This window comes from Hyperolius riggenbachi, chromosome 1, assembly GCF_040937935.1.
Source record: "Hyperolius riggenbachi isolate aHypRig1 chromosome 1, aHypRig1.pri, whole genome shotgun sequence".
Taxonomy (NCBI): Eukaryota; Metazoa; Chordata; class Amphibia; order Anura; family Hyperoliidae; genus Hyperolius; species Hyperolius riggenbachi.
This window is the reverse complement of record NC_090646.1, coordinates 342,668,825-342,689,160: the sequence shown is the minus strand read 5'-3', so window position 1 is coordinate 342,689,160 and position 20,336 is coordinate 342,668,825. Positions and strand designations below refer to the sequence as shown.

General features: G+C 46.3%; 1 protein-coding gene across 3 annotated transcripts in view; it reads left to right on the top strand.

The window, feature by feature from the left end:
* Positions 1-16,551, top strand: part of LOC137512000 (uncharacterized) — a 49,077-nt gene extending 32,526 nt beyond the window's left edge. For all 3 annotated transcript variants that reach the window (XM_068234024.1, XM_068234025.1, XM_068234026.1), the window contains 3 exons: positions 2,477-2,720; positions 4,664-4,755; positions 16,077-16,551. In XM_068234024.1, coding sequence (XP_068090125.1) covers positions 2,477-2,720; positions 4,664-4,755; positions 16,077-16,533 — 793 coding nt within the window. In that variant the 3' untranslated portion in view covers positions 16,534-16,551. The remainder of the gene's footprint in view (positions 1-2,476; positions 2,721-4,663; positions 4,756-16,076) is intronic.
* The last annotated feature ends 3,785 nt before the right edge of the window (positions 16,552-20,336 follow it).

Sequence of the window (20,336 nt, the reverse complement as noted above, 5' to 3'; positions counted from 1 at the left end):
CCGCAAGGGGCAGGTTAGGGGCTGATTGATGGGTGGCAGTGACAGGGGTTGATTGACGGGTGATTGACAGGTGATTGACAGGTGATCAGGGGGGATAGATGCATACAGTACACAGGGGGGGTGTCTGGGGGGGGGGGTCTAGGGAGAATCTGAGGGGTGGGGGGGGGTGATCAGGAGGGGGCAGGGGGGGGGGGTAAAAAAAAATAGCGTTGACAGATAGTGTCAGGGAGTGATTGATGGGTGATTAGGGGGGTGATTGGGTGCAAACAGGGGTCTGGGGGGTGGGCAGGGGGGGGGTCTGAGGGGTGCTGTGGGCGATCTGGGGCAGGGGGGGGAGAAATCAGTGTGCTTGGGTGCGACATAGGGTGGCTGCAGCCTGCCCTGGTGGTCCCTCGGACACTGGGACCACCAGGGCAGGAGGCAGCCTGTATAATACACTTTGTAAACATTACAAAGTGTATTATACACTTTGTATGTGGCGATCGTCGGGTTAACATCCCGCCGGCGCTTCCGTATGGCCGGCGGGATGTTGCGGCGGGTGAGCGGAGACAGGCGCCGGTGGAGGATCGCGTCACGGATGACGCGATCGTTCCGCCCATGCCCCTGCCAGGACCGCCGCCATTTGTCTATACGGCGGTCCTTGCGGGGTCCACTTCCCGGCCGCCAATTGTCAATACGGCGGTCGGGAAGTGGTTAAGAAAATGGGAATGGTTTATGATATTAACTTCCTGTTTGTGGCACATTAGTATGTGAGGGGGGGGGGGGGAAACTTTTCAAGATGGGTGGTGACCATGGTCATGGCCATTTTGAAGTCAGCCATTTTGAATCCAACTTTTGTTTTTTCAATAAGAAGAGGGTCGTATGGGTCAACCTTATTGGGAATTTCACAAGAAAAACAATGGTGTGCTTGATTTTAACGTAACTTTATTTTTTCATGAGTTATTTATAAGTTTCTGACCACTTATAAAATATGGTCAATGCGCTGCCTATTGTGTTGGATTGTCAATGCAACCCTCTTCTCCCACTCTACACACACTGATAGCAATACTGCAGGAGAAATGCTAGTACAGGCTACAGTATCCGTAGTTTCAGGTGCTGCACATCTCGTATCTTCACATCTGGAGAGGAGCTTATATACCCTGCTTCCCTCACCTACAACTGACAAGGAGCACTGTTACCGTGGGGAGTGGAGGAGGGACAACAGCATGTTTCACAATGGAGGACTTCTGGTTAGTGGGGTAGAGAGGATAGTATCCTCAGCCGTTGCCATCACTTAGACATCCAGCAGGCCAAACCTTTTAGCAACCTCATTGGACACCTGTACACACAGTTGATTCCGATCTGAGACAGCCCCAAATGAATGCCTTTGCTCAGTTTAGCTTAGCATGTGTTTGAGGCTTTAAGGTGACCGTACACTAGTAGATAGCCACGCAACGTGCCCAAAAGATAGCTTTTGTTTTTTTCTCTAACTGAAATATGATCAGAGATGTATCTATTTCTGCCACACACTGCAAATCATTTTTATTAGATTTCAGCTTGAAATCTCTTAAAAGTCTATGGAACCGTTGCCGAGCTGGCTGTTGGGCCCCCAGGTCTTCTACCAGCTAATAGTGCTCCCTTGGGGCCCCAACAGAGAATAGTGCTCGATCCTGACTCCTTCCATCTCCATCCCCAAACACTGGTGCCTGTTCTACATGACCCGGCGGCATGTACATGCTCACGTAACACAGGTCTCACAGAACAGACACCATTGTTCGAGGATGAAGGCGGAATGACACAGATTGGAGGAAATTCCCCAGCCAGAAAGGTGAGTGCACTCCGCTGCCAGGACATCATTCATTCCAATCTATAATTAGGATAGGTTTCGACCAGGAAGCAATCGAAATTATCTATTGGGTAGCCCTGTTAGTGTATTGATTTCCTGCAGTGTTGATCACAGTGATCGAACTCTGCTGGGGAAAATCGATCAGTGTATGGGAAACTTTACAATGGTTCAAACAATAAGCAAAGATATCTTATTAGCTTTCTCCCCTCTTTTGTGAGGGATGTGCTGCTACCCTTATCCATAAGGCATATATGCTAGGATTATATATTATCAATTATGCTTTCAAGACTTTAGCAGTAAAAATTACCTGAGGATAGTCTTTTCACTTAGTAAACAATGTGGTAGGAAAGCTTCAGTAGGGATGACATACCTGGGATCCCCCCCCCCCCCGCATTTGAAGGACACATTCAATGCAATTAAAAAAAAAATCTACTTACCTTGAGCCTCCTCCAGCCCCTGACAGCCAAAATGTCCCTCGCTGCAGCTCCAGCGTCCCGGGATCCCCTCTGTTGGAGATGCCGACATCACCAGGTCAGCATCTTCTGCGCCTGCGCAAGCGTGCAGTTGCGCTTTGATAGTTAACAAAACCATTCAGTTCTAAACAAGGAATAAAGGTGAGCATATATTGTAATAATTATTAATTATGTACAGGTTTCCTCTGAATGATCCAGAGTGTCTCTCCAAATGGATTGCAGCAGTACAGCGTAAAAACTGGAAACCATCCAGAGCCAGCCGAATCTGCAGTGATCATTTTATCGCCAGAGACTATGTCTTATGTCCAGAGGCCGCCTCGGTCCCTAAGCTACGCTTTGATGCAGTACCATCCATATTTAATACAAAACCTAAACCGATGAAAATAACAGATGATCCATATAAACTAAAGGAAGCTGGTAAGGTAAGAGATACACAGGTCAGTATGACTGAATTATTGTATTGATACTACCAATAAGCAAAATGTGGGCAGATACTACCAGAAAGCAACATGTGTTCCTTAACCCAGAGCAGCTCCATTGGTTAACTATAGTTTCAATATTTTCGGAAAAATAGTAAATCTATTATTGCTATAGATCTAATTTGAATAGTGTAGACTAGAGGTCATTGGTGATATGTAATTATCAACCCCATGGAGTGTCTTAGAAATGCTTTTTCTAGTAGTAACCTCCTTAGCCTAGACATAACATTATTAACCACTTTGAGATTAGGAATATATGAATGTGGGGGCAATCTTCAGGCTCCTTTTGCACTTGCATTGAAAACCTGTGTTGCGTTTCCTTGTTTTACCGCAGGCAGGCTAACGCAACAGCAATGCAAGGCAGTGGGGCCTAGCACACTTACCGCGTTGTGCCGGAAGTTTCCAAATTGCCACCAAGCCGCCACAAAGTCAACAGCGCTTTACTAGCCGACTTTTGAAGCAACACGGTGGCGGTGGTAATTGGGCAACACATACATTTTAAAAATATTGTCGGTGGTGGTGTGACCTGCATGCGTGGAACAATGACAATACGACAAGGAAACCCGGGAATCCCAGTGATGTACTTTCTGTCCAGCAGAGAGTATGTCACTGGGTGAGGGGTGTACGGCAGGGTGGCACTATGCATATGACCCTGTCGGCACCCTCTGCCGCAGGGTCATATGTTTGTGGTTCTGTGCGGTGCTATGCAGCGGGGGCGGGACATTGCACTGCAAGCACACCACAAAACGGCTTAAAGAGTACATCCAGCAAATGCTTTATGTTTTTTACTTATTGATTTTTTTAATGTAATCTTTATTGTCCCCTAACAGGGAATTGATAATCGAACAGCTAAATCAATCACCTGCTTTCCCGGAATTGGTCATTAATCTTAAATCCTGTCACTTGCCTGAAGCCGGCCGAAAAATCCAGAGTTCTGAGGCCACCTCCACCTCTGTTGCCGTGGCCAGCCACCAGCTCGGCGACCACCTATCAGGTCTTGTCTGCCGAGCTGGGGGTGGGGAACAGTAGCACAGGTGGAGGTGGCCTCAGAATTCTGGATTTCTTGGCAGGCTACAGGCAGAAAACGCTGGTGTATTTTATCCAGCAGGAGCGTTTTAAGATTGACCATTTCAGGGCACAGGGGTGAGTTATTAAACCATTGAATTGCTAATTCCCTGTTAGGGGACAATTAAAAACGACATTAACAAGTACCGCAGCTACACTGGAAGTACAGTTTTTAAAATCCAATACAATTCTAATCCAAATATAGTCCTGCACAAATGTAAATTTTGCCTCCAAAATCCCTGGATATCCAGAAACACACGTTGAGTGTTTAAAACAAAATATACATTGCTGGTTTAGCTGTGTACTTAAAGCTAGCCATACATGGGTCAGTGGTGACCTAGTTAAGCAAAGGATTGATTACCGGTACTTCCAAATCTAATATAGATCAGGGCGTAGTAATACATACACTAACTAGGACTACTCGTTACTGATCAGATTTCAGCAGAAACCTTATTGAAATTCATTTCAATCATTGTGTTGCTAGCTTTGAACTATTCAGTAAAATAAAAAAATATTCAGTTATTGCTCTTATGCTATATAAAAAAAATAACTGTGCATCATATTGCCTTATGGCACACATTTCTGCCCATAGAAATGTGGACAATACCCAAGGTTTTATGCACTTCACTTTCCCACCACCCACAAACGTTAAATAACCAACATTTGCAAAAGTGTCCTGATATCTTTATGCAAACCCATGTGGTGGTCACTTGGCCTATGTTCCTGTTTACAAAAATTATTTTAATCAACTGACTTGAAATTGTCCTTCATTTCCTTTATGCCTTGCCCAGCTCTATTACAGCCGATTTCTATTTCCCTAGGTTAAAAATGACCCTTTGGAAAAAAGTCATCCTGCAACCTGTGCTGTATATGGCTGTAATAACACCTTTGGATCTGGAAAGAAATTTTTCAGGTATGTGCAGTGATTACATTATGTTGTGAGCTGGTATTAAAAATAATGTTTTATTGCCAAGATAGAGAATAATACAATAGTGAATGGAAATCTAATGGTTCTGGTTACTCATTTCTTTTTGGCCCCTTTTACACTTGCATTAGAAATGTGTGTTGCGTTACCCTCTTTTAGCACACTTATCGCATGATGCCAGGAGTGGCTGATTGGCGGAAGAATTGTAAGTCTGTGGGTGACACAGAAATGTTAAATATGTTGGTGCCGGCAGTGTGCATGCGCAGAATGACAGAAATACAACGGAGAAACCTGGGAATTGTAGTACATCGCGTGGCAAGGAGTTGTGGGGGGGGGGGGGGGTGCGGCAGCTATCTATATGACCCTATCGGCATACTTTGCCATAGAGCACCCCGCCACAAGCACAGTGGCCAGGTGTAAAACCGGCCATTATGCTAACCTAGCATGGCCAAACACAACCACCTTCTGGCAGGGGTATCTGTAGTCCGCTTACTACAGTACATTGTTCCCTGCCGCTATATCACGCTCTATGCTGCTATAGCGTATATATATATACACGGAGAATGAGCCGCGTTCCCAGCCTGTCGCCGAACCCGGAAGTAGCCGCCGGCGGGGACAGGACGATCGGAGCGGGGCTGCGAGGGCACCATCCAGCTTCAGGGGGCTGATGGATGCCCCGGGTGAGTAAATATCATTTTTTTTTTTAGGCTTAAGTATTCCTTTAAGTTTGACTGGATTTGCTACATGCTTGTTTCAGGTGGGTGATTAAAGTGAACCTTAAGTGTCCAAAAAAATTGAGTTTTACTCACCTGGGGCTTACCTCAGCCCCCTGCAGCTGATCGGTGCCCACGATGAGTCGGTCTGATGCTCCGGGTCCCGCTGGCGGCCACTTCCGGTTTCGCCGTCAGGACCCGTCAGGCTGGGGAACGCGGCTGATACTACGCGTTCCCAGCCAAAATATCACCCCTATGCGGCCATATGTCCGCATAGGGGTGCTATTTTGGCTGGGAACGCGTAGTATCAGCCGCGTTCCCCAGCCTGACGGGTCCTGACGGCGAAACCGGAAGTGGCCGCCAGCGGGACCCGGAGCATCAGAGCGACTCGGCGTGGGCACCGATCAGCTGCAGGGGGCTGAGGTAAGCCCCAGGTGAGTAAAACTCAATTTTTTTTGGACACTTAAGGTTCACTTTAAGACACTACTGATGCATGACAGATAAGCAGGCTGAAAGTCAACTACATTCACTTCACTACTACCTCTCACTGCAGTCCACTATCATGAAAAATTTTAACATTTTAAATATGTACATGTAATATGTAGTTTGTCCCAGAGTAGAATGCACTATAAATTACTTTTTCTTCCTATGTCGCTGTCACTTACAATAGGTAGTAAAAATGTGACAAATCTCAGAGGCCTTGAACTAATGTATCTCCATATGGAGGATTCTCAGGGTTTTCTTTATTCTTTATACAAGCACTTCCTGGCTGGAAAGGCTCTATACAAAGCTACCATCCTCCCTACTTGTTTGCACAATATTGTTACAGTTGAACTAAGCAACTGCTGTCCAGAAAGTGCTGTTGAAAACAAAGAAAAGTCTGAGAATCCTCCATGAACAGATGGACTAGTCCAAAACTAGTCATATTTTTAGTACCTAAGGTACGTGACATTGACATAGAAAAAGAGTAAAGCAGGCCATACACTGGCTCGATTCCCGGCCGTTTCGACAGCAGATTCGATCCTGGGATCGAATCTGCTGCCAATCGTTTGCGGTAAACGCAGCCGCCGATCCGATTTCCTCCCGAAATCGGATCGGTCCGTCGATCGCGCCGTGCGGGAAATTACCCTCGATCGCCCGCGGGTAAAGTGCGCGTCGCTAGCGGCGGCCGATCTGATCAAGTATACATTACCTGAGGCTGGCTCCCAGGCGTCTTCTCCACGCTGCACGGCTCTGTTCCGGCTCCATCCATCCCGGCGCTTCCTGTGTCACTGCAATGACCAGGAAGTTCAAATAGAGGGCGCTCTATTTGAACTTCCTGGTCACGGAGTAACACAGGAAGCGCCGTAATGGAGCCGGAACAGAGCCGTGCAATGCGGAGAAGATGCCCGGGAGCCAGCATCAGGTAATGTATACGGGGGGGGGGACAGGCGGCAGGAGCAGCTCAGCAGATGGTGAATCGGTTTCAGGCTGAAATCGATTCACAATCTGTTTGCAGTAAAGGCAGCCATACGATCCCTCTCTGATCAGATTCGATCAGATAGGGATCTGTCAGCTGGTCGATCTAATGGCACATCGACCAGTGTATGGCCACCTTAAGTATATTTTACACTGGGACAAATCTACAGTACATCTTGTATGCGTGTATTTTAAAGGTTGGATGGGAAGCGTTGGTGCACAGCCATTTTTACGATCTCTCCAGAGATGTTCAATCCGATTCAAGTCTGGGCTCTGACTGGGCCATTCGCCGAGTTGTCCTGAAGCCACTCCTTTGATATCTTGGCTGTGTGCTTAGGGTCAATGTCGTCCTGATGAAAGATGAACCGTCACCCCAGTTTGAGTTCAAGAGCGATCTGAATCAGGTTTTCATCCAGGATGTCTCAGTACATTGCTGTGTTCCTGCTCTGTGATCTCCCCTGTCTCTTTTAGCCTTTGCTCCACCCGACTAATTTTGGGGAGCATCTGGCTGTCATTGGCTTGTCTCCTTGTCCTCCTACCATGCTTTAAAGAGACACACTGAAGTGAAAAAAAAATGATGATATAATGATTCGTATGTGTAGTTCAGCTAAGAAATAAAACATTAGGAGCAGAGACATAAGTCTAATATTGTTTCCAGTACAGGAAGAGTTAAGAAACTCCAGTTGTTATCTATGCAAAAGGCCATTGAGCTCCACGACTTTCAAAGTCGCAGAGAGCTCTGTCTTTTGGAGCTTGTTATCTCAACTGTCAGGCTAGAAAAAATTATGGGGAGAACACTGCTGCTGCTGAAAAACATCCCCACAGCATGATGCTTCCACCATTTTTCAATGTAGGGATGTATTGGCCTGGTGATGAGCAGTGTCTGGTTTCCTCCAAACGTGATGCCTGCTATTCATACCAGAGAGTTCAATCTTTGTCTCATCACACCAGAGAAATTTGTTTTTCATGGTCTGAGTCCTTCAGGTGCCTTACGGCAAGCTCCAGGCGGGCTGCCATGTGCCTTTTACTAAGGAGTGGCTTCTGTCTAGCCACTCTACCATACAGGCCTAATTGGTGGACTGCTGTAGAGATGGTTGTCCTTCTGCAAGGTTCTCTTTCCACAGAGAACCTCTGGAGCTCTAACAGAGTGACTATTGGGTTCTTGGTCACCTCCCTAAGGCTCTTCTCCTCGGATCACTCAGTTTAGATGGACAGCCGGCTCTAGGAAGAGTCCTGGTAGTTTTGAGAGATGGTTGATGGAGTCACTGTGCTCATTAGGACCTTCAAAGCAGCAGAATTTCTTTTTCTGTAACCTTCCCTAGATTTGTGCCTCAAGACAGTCTTGTCTCGAAGGTCCACCCATAATTCCTTTGTCTTTATGCTTGGTTTGTGCTGTGGGACCATATATAGACCAATGTGTGCCTTTCCAAATGATGTTCAATCAACTGAATTTACCACAGGTGGACTCCAATTAAGCTGCAGAAACATCTAAAGGGTGATCAGGGGAAACAGAATGTACTTGCTCCGTTTTGAGCTTCATGGCAAAGGCTGTGAATACTTATGTACACTTTCTCAATTTTTTAATTTGGTATAAATTTGCCAAAACCTAAAGTAAACTTTTTTTCATGTTGTCATTATGGAGTTTTGTGTGTAGAATTGTGAGGAAAAAATAAATGTAATCAATTTTGGAATAAGGCCGTAACATAACAAAATGTGTAAAAAGTGATGGGCTGTGAATACTTTCTAGATGCACTGTATATGCCAGTGCTCTTCACAGATCAACTAATCCAGCAAACCTGGCCTCAACTTATTATTATTCATTTACATTATGCCAACAAATTCTATTCTGCTTTACAAACCAGTTACAAGAGCAATATGGATCAAAACACAGCTGTATAGCACATCTTGTGTTAAGTACTCTTTAATAAGTCAGAGCTAATAAAGCATACCAAGATTCAAAAGAAAAGCGTACCCCACCCATACAAGCTTTTGGTCTAAAGACAAGCATACATGGGTCAATATTAAGCCAACTTATCCGTACCCAATTGGAAATTCCTCGGTTAGCGATTGATTCCTTCTACGATCAAGCATTGATCAAACAGCTAGTGATACATGGCAGTGCTATGTGGCCATTAGTTCCCCATTACTTGCTCCAATATACTCAATCACACCTTTGATCAAAACTGCTCAAAATTGATTGAAAATTAAATGATAAGATATTGTTTAGCAGATTCAATCAAGTGATTGAACTGGACATGGACAAAAACTGTATACATATATACTAGCTTAAAGGGAACCTTAACCGAATGTAAAACAAAAAAGTTTCACTTACCTGGGGCTTCCACCAGCCACCTGCAGATGTCCTGTGCCCGCGCCATCACTCACCAATCATCCGGTCCCCCACCGTGGCTCAGTTTCATTTTTGGCAACCAGTGCGCCTGCTCGGCCCTGGCTGTGCACGTCCTCGATCGCGCTCCTGTCCCGTATACGTACATAGTACGCGTACTGATCAGGATGGCCACAGGGACAGGAGTGCAATCTAGGGCGCGGCCACAGTGCGGTAGCGCTATCGAGGATGCATTCAGCCAGAGCTGCGCAGGCGCACTGGCTCACCAGTTGTCGAAAATGAAACTGAGCCACGGTGGGGACCAGATGATCAGTGAGTGACGGCATGCACACAGGATGTCTAAGGCTGCTTTCACAGTGGGACGTTACAGGCGCACGTTAGAGCAGCCTGTAATGCACCCCCACCGCACAGCAATGAAAAATCAATGGGCTGTTCACAGTGCCCACGTTGCGTTACACAGTAACGCTTCACGTCAAGACAACGTACTGCATGCAGTACTTTATACGCGGCTAAGCCGCGTTAGACTGTTTGCACATGCTCAGTACGGGTGTTTTTTTTATTTTAGGGGCGGAGAGGAGGCGGGGAGAGGCCGCTACGTAGCCAGGCACATGGCTACTTGGCATTCACTGCACTTGCAGTGTTTACTCTTTGGAGCGGCCGCTGATTGGCTGGCGGGACCACGTGATGCGGATAGCTCCGCTCACGTGGTCTCCGCAGCGCCTCCGACAGAGCAGGCGCACCAAGAGCTGCTTGTAACGCGGCTCTTGGTAGCGTCCTGCTCCAACACCACCAGGCGTTGCGTTAGGGGCACGTTATGTGCCCTATAACGTCCCCTAAACGCAACGTCCTGGTGTGTATGTAGCCTAAAGGGGACTGGGGGAAGCCCCAGGTAAGTGAAAGTTTGTTTTACTTTCGGTTAAGGTTCCCTATAAGGGTATACACAGGTGGATTTATTGAAAATATATCTGACATTGAATTTCACAAATGTACATCTCTTATGTGGATCTTTTGGAGGGTCATTACTGGCTATACACTATACAATTTTGCTTTTGATTGTAATTACAATCGAAATTCTGATCGACCAACCAAAATCCAGCATTGTGGTTCAGTGTTTCAATTGTATTGATAGTAATTATTATAGCAAATAATTAAATCCATTTCAATTTACAATTGATTAGATGTTTTTGTCTGATTTAATGTCTACTTGGGGGAAAAAAATGTACAGTGTATGGCTACCTTTAATTCAATTTTAACCATTTCAGGTCTACTTTTAAAGTGAAATTCCACTGATGAAAGAAAATAAAAATAATCATTAAAACTGAAATTCCACTCTCAGCATAAAATTGCTATAAATTGTATCAGTATCTGTACAAACGTTTGTGTAATTTTATGGTTTATAAAAATACCTTTGCATTTGATTTTTCTGCCAGCTGTGAAAGGGAACCTAAACTGAGAAGGATATGGATTTCTTGAAAAACTTAATAAAAATTATTGAACACTAAAATAATACCAGTTGCCTGGCTCTCCTGCTGATCCTGTGTCTCTAATACTTTTAGCCACAGCCCCTGAACAAGCATGCAGATAAGGTGCTCTGACTGAAGACAGACTGGATTAGCTGCATGCTTGTTTTTAGGTGTGTGATTCAGCCACTACTGCAACCAAAGAGATCAGCAGGACTGCCAAGCAACTGGTATTGTTTAAAAGGAAACCTTCTTATCCCTCTGTGACGTCACACGCAAGCGTAGAGTGCTCCTGGCCGGGGGTTCTGTACTGATGTACGTGTGGCGGCAGAGGCTGTGTGCTATAGCACACGGTGAGCCCCACTAGAAAGCCGCAATGCTCCCGACCCGGCCGTCCAGAAGACCGGGCCACGGAGCAATTGCAGCTACAGGAGGCGTCAGAAAGGAGAACAGGGGGAGCAGTGAGCATCAGGACAGCTCGCCATACATGCCTGCTCCCCCCGTTTCTCATCTATGTTAGGGCTTTGGTATCCTTAAAGAGGATCTGTAACATGAAAAGATCCCCTGGGGGGTACTCACCTCGGGTGGGGGAAGCCTCCGGATCCTAATGAGGCTTCCCACGCCGTCCTCCATCCGTCAGGGGTCTCGATGCAGCCCTCCGCGGAGTCCGTGCAGCGGTGACGTCAATATTTACCTTCCTGGCTCCTGCGCAGGCGCTCTGACGGCTGTCGGCTCCGAACTACACGTAAATACCTGATCGCCGTCGGATCTGCTCTACTGCGCAGGCGCAAGTTTCCTGCGCCTGCGCAGTAGAGCGGACCCGAATGAGATCGGGTATTTCCGTGTAGTTCGGAACGGAAAGCCGCCACAGCGCCCCCGCTGGAGCCAGCAAAGGTAAATATTGAACTGACAGTCGGCACAGTCGCCGGCTGTTCGGAGGGCTGCAGTGAGACCTCCGTGGGACAGAGGACGGCGTGGGAAGCCTCATTAGGATCCGGAGGCTTCCCCCACCCGAGGTGAGTACCCCCCAGGGGATCTTTTTAATGTTACAGAGTCTCTTTAAGGTTCCCTTTAGGCTGCTTTCACAGTGGGACGTTAGAGCAGCCTGTAACGCACCCTCACCGCACAGCAATGAAAAATCAATGGGCTGTTCACAGTGCCCACGTTGCGTTACACAGTAACGCTTCACGTCAAGACAACGTACTGCATGCAGTACTTTATACGCGGCTAAGCCACGTTAGACTGTTTGCACATGCTCAGTACGGGTGTTTTTTTTTTATTTTAGGGGCGGGGAGAGGCCGCTATGTAGCCAGGCACATGGCTACTTGGCATTCACTGCACTTGCAGTGTTTACTCTTTGGAGCGGCCGCTGATTGGCTGGTGGGACTACGTGATGCGGAGAGCTTCGCTCACGTGGTCTCCGCAGCACCTCCGACAAAGCAGGCGCACCAAGAGCTGCTTGTAACGCGGCTCTTGGTAGTGTCCTGCTCCAACACCACCAGGCGTTGCGTTAGGGGCACGTTATGTGCCCTATAACGTCCCCTAAACGCAACGTCCTGGTGTGTAAGTAGCCTTAATATCCAAACATAAGCACAAACTGGCCTTATTTTCAAGCTTTGAGTGTGTACTCCATGTACAGAGAGGTCGTGTGTTTCCACTTCCTGCTTAGGGTGGCTTGTTAGATATTTTTTTTCTGCATCTTCATACAACATGGACTTGAGTAAATTAATAAATGTTGTGGTCGCTCAGTAGTATCTAAATTCCTAACTTTATTTAGTAAACTTTTAATGACAAAACTATGACTCATACCCTATAAAATCACTCCGGTGTGAGCGCTCATATGACCGTTCTTACACAATCATACTTGCATCACATGTACACAGGAATACAATTACAGATGAATTGGGTGGTTATTGATGTAGAAGGCTCACTAAACTGTGTAACCACATGCTATCGCATGCACAGGTTCACAGCATGCAAACTTGTAATCATGATAAGAAAAAGTCATTTAATTTCCTCCAGGTCTCTGTTTGGCCAGTCTTATAACGAGCCCCAACGGCTTTGCAAAGAACCCATACAAAGTTAATGACTAGTAGATATATTCCACCACCAATGTGGGAGACAAAATCGATATAACCACTTTCTGTAGCATGGACTTGCCCAAACTGACGACTCATTAGAATCATTGTTGAGGGGACTTGGTGGTTCTGTGCTCAGAATTATGGCAAACCATTTGAAATAATGTGTAACCTTAATTCTAACCTGAAGAGATTAACTAAGGGAATTATTTATTTATGATTAAAAGTGGAGTTTCACCTTTAAAGCATACCTGAAGCGAATTTCAGTGAAAACCACATACCTGCCTCAGTAGTAGGAAGTACAAATGAGATCTCTGCCGTGGCAGTCAGAGGACATAGCTAAGGGATCAATTTTCAACTTCTGCTGAGTCACAGATGAGAGATAATTAGACAGGCAAAACTCTAAAGGCTCATACACACATCAGACTATAGTCTTTGGAAAATGAAAGATCACAGACCAATCTTACCACCCTTCATGTAGTATGAGAGCCATACTCTACACCAGGGGTGCTCAATAGGTCGATCGCGATCTACCGGTAGATCGCGACCGCCTATTTGGTAGATCGCGGCCTCTTGGCCGCGTCTTGTCAAATATAGCCGCGCGTGTTCTCTGTGTTGTGCTGCGGCTGTCAGAATCTGCTTCCGAGCGAAGCAGCGCTGATGGGAGAGGCGCGGCTAAACAGAGAGGCGTGGCTGGAGGGGGAGAGGAGCTAATTGAGCAGCGCTGATGGGAGAGGCGTGGCTGGAGGGGGAGAGGAGCCAATTGAGCAGCGCTGATGGGAGAGGCGTGGCTGGAGGGGAAGAGGAGCCAATTGAGCAGCGCTGATGGGAGAGGCGTGGCTGGAGGGGGAGAGGAGCCAATTGTGAGCGTCTTCTCTCCCTCCTCTGTGATGGTCAAGCGTTGTGGCCACGCCTCCCCCTTGTCCCGCGGGCTTCTACCACCGCATCCATCTTTGGAAGGACTGGACACTGGAGAGCGGAGGAATTACATTGCTGCCAAGGTGGGGAATAGAATTATGGTGCTGGTGGGTCGGGTCGGGTCGCGCTGCAGGTCGGGGGCCAATTAGTTTACTGTGGGGCTGCAGGGGGAAGGGGATTTAGTTATTATTCATAGAAGCCATGCGGGGGGAGGGGAGGGAGGGCTTGGGGTGGCAGGGGGTTTAACCTCCTCAGCGGTATGGACGGATATATCCGTCTATCACCACCGGAGGTCGCCGCTCAGGCCCTGCTGGGCCGATTTTTACAAAATAAAATGCAGCACACGCAGCCGGCACTTTGCCAGCCGCGTGTGCTGCCTGATCGCCGCCGCTCTGCGGCGATCCGCCGCGAGCAGCGGCGAAAGAGGGTCCCCCCAGCCGCCAGAGCCCTGCGCAGCCGGAACGAAAGTTCCGGCCAGCGCTAAGGGCTGGATCGGAGGCGGCTGACGTCAGGACGTCGGCTGACGTCCATGACGTCACTCCGCTCGTCGCTATGGCGACGATGTAAGCAAAACAAAAAAGGCTGCTCATTGCGGCCTTCCTTGTTTATTCTGGGCGCCGGAGGCGATCGGAAGAACGCCTCCGGAGCGCCCTCTAGTGGGCTTTCATGCAGCCAACTTTTAGTTGGCTGCATGAAACAGTTTTTTTTTAATTAAAAAAAAACCCTCCCGCAGCCTCCCTGGCGATCTTAATAGAACGCCAGGGAGGTTAACTGAGCTTAATGTGGGCACACCTAGTTGAGGGAAGGATTGCTGCCAAATATGCTGGGATGGGGAGGGGGGGTTAATGTCACTGTGTGGGGGTACATTTGTGGGGAAATCTGCCAATGAGATTGTATTTGTGGGGAAATCTGCCAATGAGATTGCACTTGTGGGGAAATCTGCCAATGAGATTGCACTTGTTGGGAAAGCTGCCAATGAGATTGCATTTGTGGGGAAATCTGCCAGTGAGATTGCATTTGTGGGGAAATCTGCCAATGAGATTGCACTTGTGGGGAAATCTGCCAATGAGATTGTATTTGTGGGGAAATCTGCCAATGAGATTGCACTTGTTGGGAAATCTGCCAATGAGATTGCACTTGTTGGGAAATCTGCCAATGAGATTGCACTTGTTGGGAAATCTGCCAATGAGATTGCATTTGTGGGGAAATCTGCCAATGAGATTGCATTTGTGGGGAAATCTGCCAATGAGATTGCATTTGTGGGGAAATCATCTGCCAATGAGATTGCATGTGTGGGGAAATCATCTGCCAATGAGATTGCCTGTGTGGGGAAATCCTCTGCCAATGAGATTGCCTGTGTGGGGAAATCCTCTGCCAATGAGATTGCAATTTGTGGTCGTCCCATGCTAAACTTAGCATTTATAATGTTGTTATATGACTATACAAGACTTGTATAGTAATATACCAGCATTGTTAATGCTAAGCTCAGTATTTGAAATGTTGGTAGATCTCCTGGCCTCAGCGAATTTTAAAGTAGCTCGCGAGCCGAAAAAGTGTGGGCACCCCTGCTCTACACAGTCTTTTCTATGGAGCTGAACTCCACATCAGAAAAAAATCTTTGCAAGATGCTGCACACACAGATGCTGTCCAGAAACAAAAGATCAATATCTGCAAAAGATCTGTTCCTACCAAAAATCCATTCCTGTAAATTGCAATGATAGTCTATGAGATCTGAAGATCATCATACACACATGATTTAACTGACATTCATCTGCAGATCAGATCCACCAGGATGGATTTTCAGATCTGCGGATGATAGCTTGATCTGCAGATGAGTGTCAGTTAAATCATGTGTGTATGATGATCTGCAGATCTCATAGACTATCATTGCAATTTGCAGGAATGGATTTTTGGCAGGAACAGATCTTTTGCAGATACTGATCTTTTGTGTCTGTACAGCATCTGTGTGTGCAGCATCTTGCAAAGATTTTTTTCTGATGTGGAGTTCAGCTCCATAGAAAAGACTGTGTAGAGTATGGCTCTCATACTACATGAAGGGTGGTAAGATTGGTCTGTGATCTTTCATTTTCCAAAGACTATAGTCTGATGTGTGTATGCACCTTTAGTACATACAGGGTGCATTTCTATGTTTTCCTTCTGTCCAGTGCAAGAGTTCAGGTCCACTTTAACTGATAACTAACATGGTACAATACTACTGTATTACTACTTCTAAGCACAGTAAGATATTCAGTACACTATATACATCAAAACCATATTGTAAACCTATTTCACTGATGCCTTGTTCAAAAACTAACATGATCCATAATATTTTCAGGTTTCCCATTAAAAATCCAGAACGATTTTGCAAATGGATTGAAGCAATTCAGATTACTAAGTGGAAACCATCTATGTCAAGCAAAATTTGCGGTGACCATTTTAAGGACAAAGATTACATTCAGAAGCCAGGGAAGGCAGCGTCTCAGCTCCATGCCAGTGCAGTGCCTTCGGTCTTTAAAATAAAAAGAAGCAGAGTAAAAGACTGTAAGCTGAAGGCTGCAGCTGTGGAGCAAGGAGCAGAAATGCACATGCCTCCTGATCACACCTATTCAGCACCACACAGTACAGCTGGGGTTCCTCCTTCCAAACCTAACACAATAAAGCTTAAAAAGAAAGTACGGACTTTACAGCGTCAAGTACAGAGGCAGAGACACACAATAAAATTTCTGGCTAAGCGAATTGCACAGTTAAAGAATACAGACTTATGCTCAGTTTTATTACCAGTGATGCAGTAAAATCAGGGTTTCCAAAAATGTCCTTTCTATTCTGTGTGTTCCTGTATGATTGACTCTGGGCCATTCAGATTCGTCGTCTGACACCTTTCGTGGGACAGAATATGATCATGATTTCTGACAACCTTCATGGCAGTAGAATATGTTCTCCCATTCTGTTGGTTTGTATTCTTATGTATACTGTTTTGACAAATCTGTTTACCACACATTAAATGGAGTACAATCTGCATATTTCTAGATGTAATAATGTACTGTACATGAGTATTTGCAGCAGCTGCATTTTCTGTTTTTCTAAGCTGAGAAATCAGTATCAGTATGTACACAGCATGACATCTGACCAGTGAGGCTCCGTTTCCACCTGTGCACGGCATGTGTCTTGCGATACGCGATGCTGGCACAGCTGCTTGTGTATCGCAGCCGAATCCCTCTAGCCGCGCTGTGCACGGCTATGGGATTCAGACGGTGACGCGCAGAATTATGCTGCAGGGCCTCAGATTTTTCCTCGGCCACGAATTCAGATGCTCTGCATAGAGTTCTATAGGCTGCCAAATTCATTGCCAAGGAATCGGCCCATTTTCGCACAGATGGAAACTTAGCCTGAAGTGTAATAGTCTCTGGATATTGCTCCTCCAGAGAACTCTTCATTCTGTAGTAAATGTTACCTGAGAGAGCATAGCTTTATTTTCCACATATAATGGACAGGGAAGTAGCTTTCTGAATGACTGATAAATCGGAAGGATCCCTTATTAGTTAATTCAACTGATCTGTTTTAAGGGTGTTATACTGTATTTTGTCTATGAAAATTCTTTGTTGGGTTTGATTAAGGGCCCTTTCACACTAGAGGTCTTTTTCGGCATTTTAACGCCACGGCCATAGTTGGTGTTTTCCAAGGTAAAATGAAAGTCCATAGGCTTTCATTTTACCTTTCACACTTAACGCTGCGTTTTGAAGCTCCCAGGAGCTTTTTTAGGGCTAACCGCGGCAGTTCTCATTACTATTGATAGTAATGTGTTGGTGTTAAAACGCCTTCAAAACGCCTGCAGCCAAAACGCAGCGTTTTAGCCTTTTACCGCTGCCTGTAGTTTGAAAGAGCCCTAACAGAATGCAAAGTGTTGCTAATGAATAAAGGACTGAATGTATGAATTGAATCATATCAATGACTATCATCTATCCCATTTAGTTCATTCTCATTCCGCACCCATGCATTGCAGCATACATTTTTCTGCAGTGGTCAAAACTGTAAGTCACTTGAAGGGCCCTTTTACACTTACCGGTAATGGTCTCTATTCATAAAGCATTCCCGCATGCGATAATGCTCAAAACAGCTGACTTTACCGACCATTTAGCTAAGTGTCAATTCATAAAAGCTGTTTCCGCATGAAAAGCTGACATTCCTGAGCAGTGCGGGAAATTACGGCCTTATGCGGTAATTATCTTAAAGAGAATCTGTATTGTTAAAATCGCACAAAAGTAAACAAACCAGTGCGTTAGGGGACATCTCCTATTACCCTCTGTCACAATTTTGCCGCTCCCCGTCGCATTAAAAGTGGTTAAAAACAGTTTTAAAAAGTTTGTTTATAAACAAACAAAATGGCCACCAAAACAGGAAGTAGGTTGATGTACAGTATGTCCACACATAGAAAATACATCCATACACAATCAGGCTGTATACACCCTTCCTTTTGAATCTCAAGAGATCATTGTGTGTTTCTTTCCCCCTGCAGTTCTCATGCACTGAAGTTTCAGGCTGCTCTTTTCTTCCTGCAAACAGCTTTGCCCTTGTCTAATTCCTCAGTATGTGAAAGCCCAGCCAGCTCAGAGGACAATTTATCCAGCTTGTAAAAGATAAGAGAGAAGAGAGAAGCTGCCCTAATCTAAATAATACACAGGCAGTGTGCAGAGAGGGGCCTGGATGGGGGAGTTCATAGCAGAACCACAACACTGAAGAACTTGGCAGCCTTCCAGACACAGGCTGACAAGTCTGACAGGGGAAAGATACATTGATTTATTACAGCGACTGTGATAGCAGAAAGTGCTGCAGTAAGCCAGAACACATTAGAATAGCTTTTGGAACTTGTAGGATGATAAAAAACAGGATGCAATTTTTGTTACGGAGTCTCTTTAACACATGTCACTACATGTCAATTCATAAAGATTAGAGCAAGCGGAATTGGGACGGAGAATACCGGCTGTTTAGAAAAGGCGATAAGCATGCAGATAACAGCTAACTTAACCACTTGACGATGGCAGTGGTAATCCTCCCCCCCCCCCCCCCCCCCCCCTAAAGACCAGGCTCATTTATGCATTGCTGGGCTGTGCAGGCTTTTCAGCCTTCTGCACAGCCCAGCTTAGGTGCCCAGCGATCGGACTCATCGCTGCAGGCTTTGTTTATTTTATTTTTTTACACATGCCTCAGCGAGGCTCTCTCTCTCCCCGTTCCCCTTCCCTCCTCCCCTCCGTGAAGTAGGATTGGAACAGGACGGCTCGCCTCAGCCTATGAGAGGAGGGCGCTCCCCGGCCATTCAGAGGCCGGGGATCACCGATCTGTACAGCGCTGCGGCCCCCGGCAGCGCTGTACGCTTGTAAACAAAGGGGATTTCTTTCCCCTTACATTTACAAGCAGCCTGCTAGCCACGATCGGCGGCTAGCAGGCTATTCACGGAACTCCGTTCCGTGAAGCGGCAGGGAACGCATGCGCATGGCTGTTCCCTGGAAAACTGCAGCCCCAGGACTTGACGCCAATTGCCGATAGGCGGTCCTGGGGCTTCCGCCGCGGTCACGCCCATTGGCGTGAGGCGGTCGTAAAGTAGTTAATGGAGACAGACCTTCCAGCAGCAGTGAGAACAGAACAAAAAAGGCATCCCAGAATACCCAGGCTGTGTTTTTTAACCTCTTGGGTACCTGTTTTCAGATATATTTCACATCAGAAAGCCTGCATGTGTAACATTTCTTGAAGTTCTTCTAAGCTGCGGCAAATAAATAGATTGTTTAGAAAGACTATTAGACAAATTCAGGGCAAGGAGAGGCAGTTTAAAAAAAAAATGCACATCTAAAGGGAAGTTGGGGCTGCCTACTTTATTGTAACTTTGTCTCTGCACAGAGAAAATGTATCAACTCAGGCAGCACAGCAAGTTTAGTTCGGGAATTCCCCGACCTTTTATGCAAGTGTAAACTTTTTTTTATGAATTAGCACACAAAAGTCTAAAATACTGATGCAGTGTTTTCCCTCCAAGATTTTTTTTTTACCACAAATGTTTTATGAATAGAGCCCAATGTGTTGGTATGCGTTTTTTCCATAGCAGTGCATTGTGATAAAGCTTTCAGTTAAAATGCGTATAGTGGGAACTGAGGGGCCCGTTTCCACTATCGTGAATCCGCATGCGTTGTCGCATAGCCAATACAAGTGGATGGCCCTGTTTCCACTTGTCAGTAATCCTGAGCGTTTTTCTGTGCGGGAGAAATCTGCACGGCAGAGCCGTCAGAATTTGCATCCCGCACACCGCTATGTAAATCGCCGCTAATGTATTTAATCGGGAAATCGCATGCAGTTTTGGCATGCGTTTTTTCCCTCGATTTCGCATAGGAACCAATGTTAATTCACACAGGCAGTGACATAGTTAAAATCGCATACATGCTACCCTATGCGAAATCGCGGGGAAAACGCATGCGGAATCGCACCCACATGCGATTTCGTCAGCGGGGAATTAGCGCCGATTCCGCACCGCACAAGTGGAAACGGGCCCTAAGGCCAAGCTGCAGGGCCGCACAACACAGCACACGAGTGATTTCCCCCTCCCCCTTTTCCC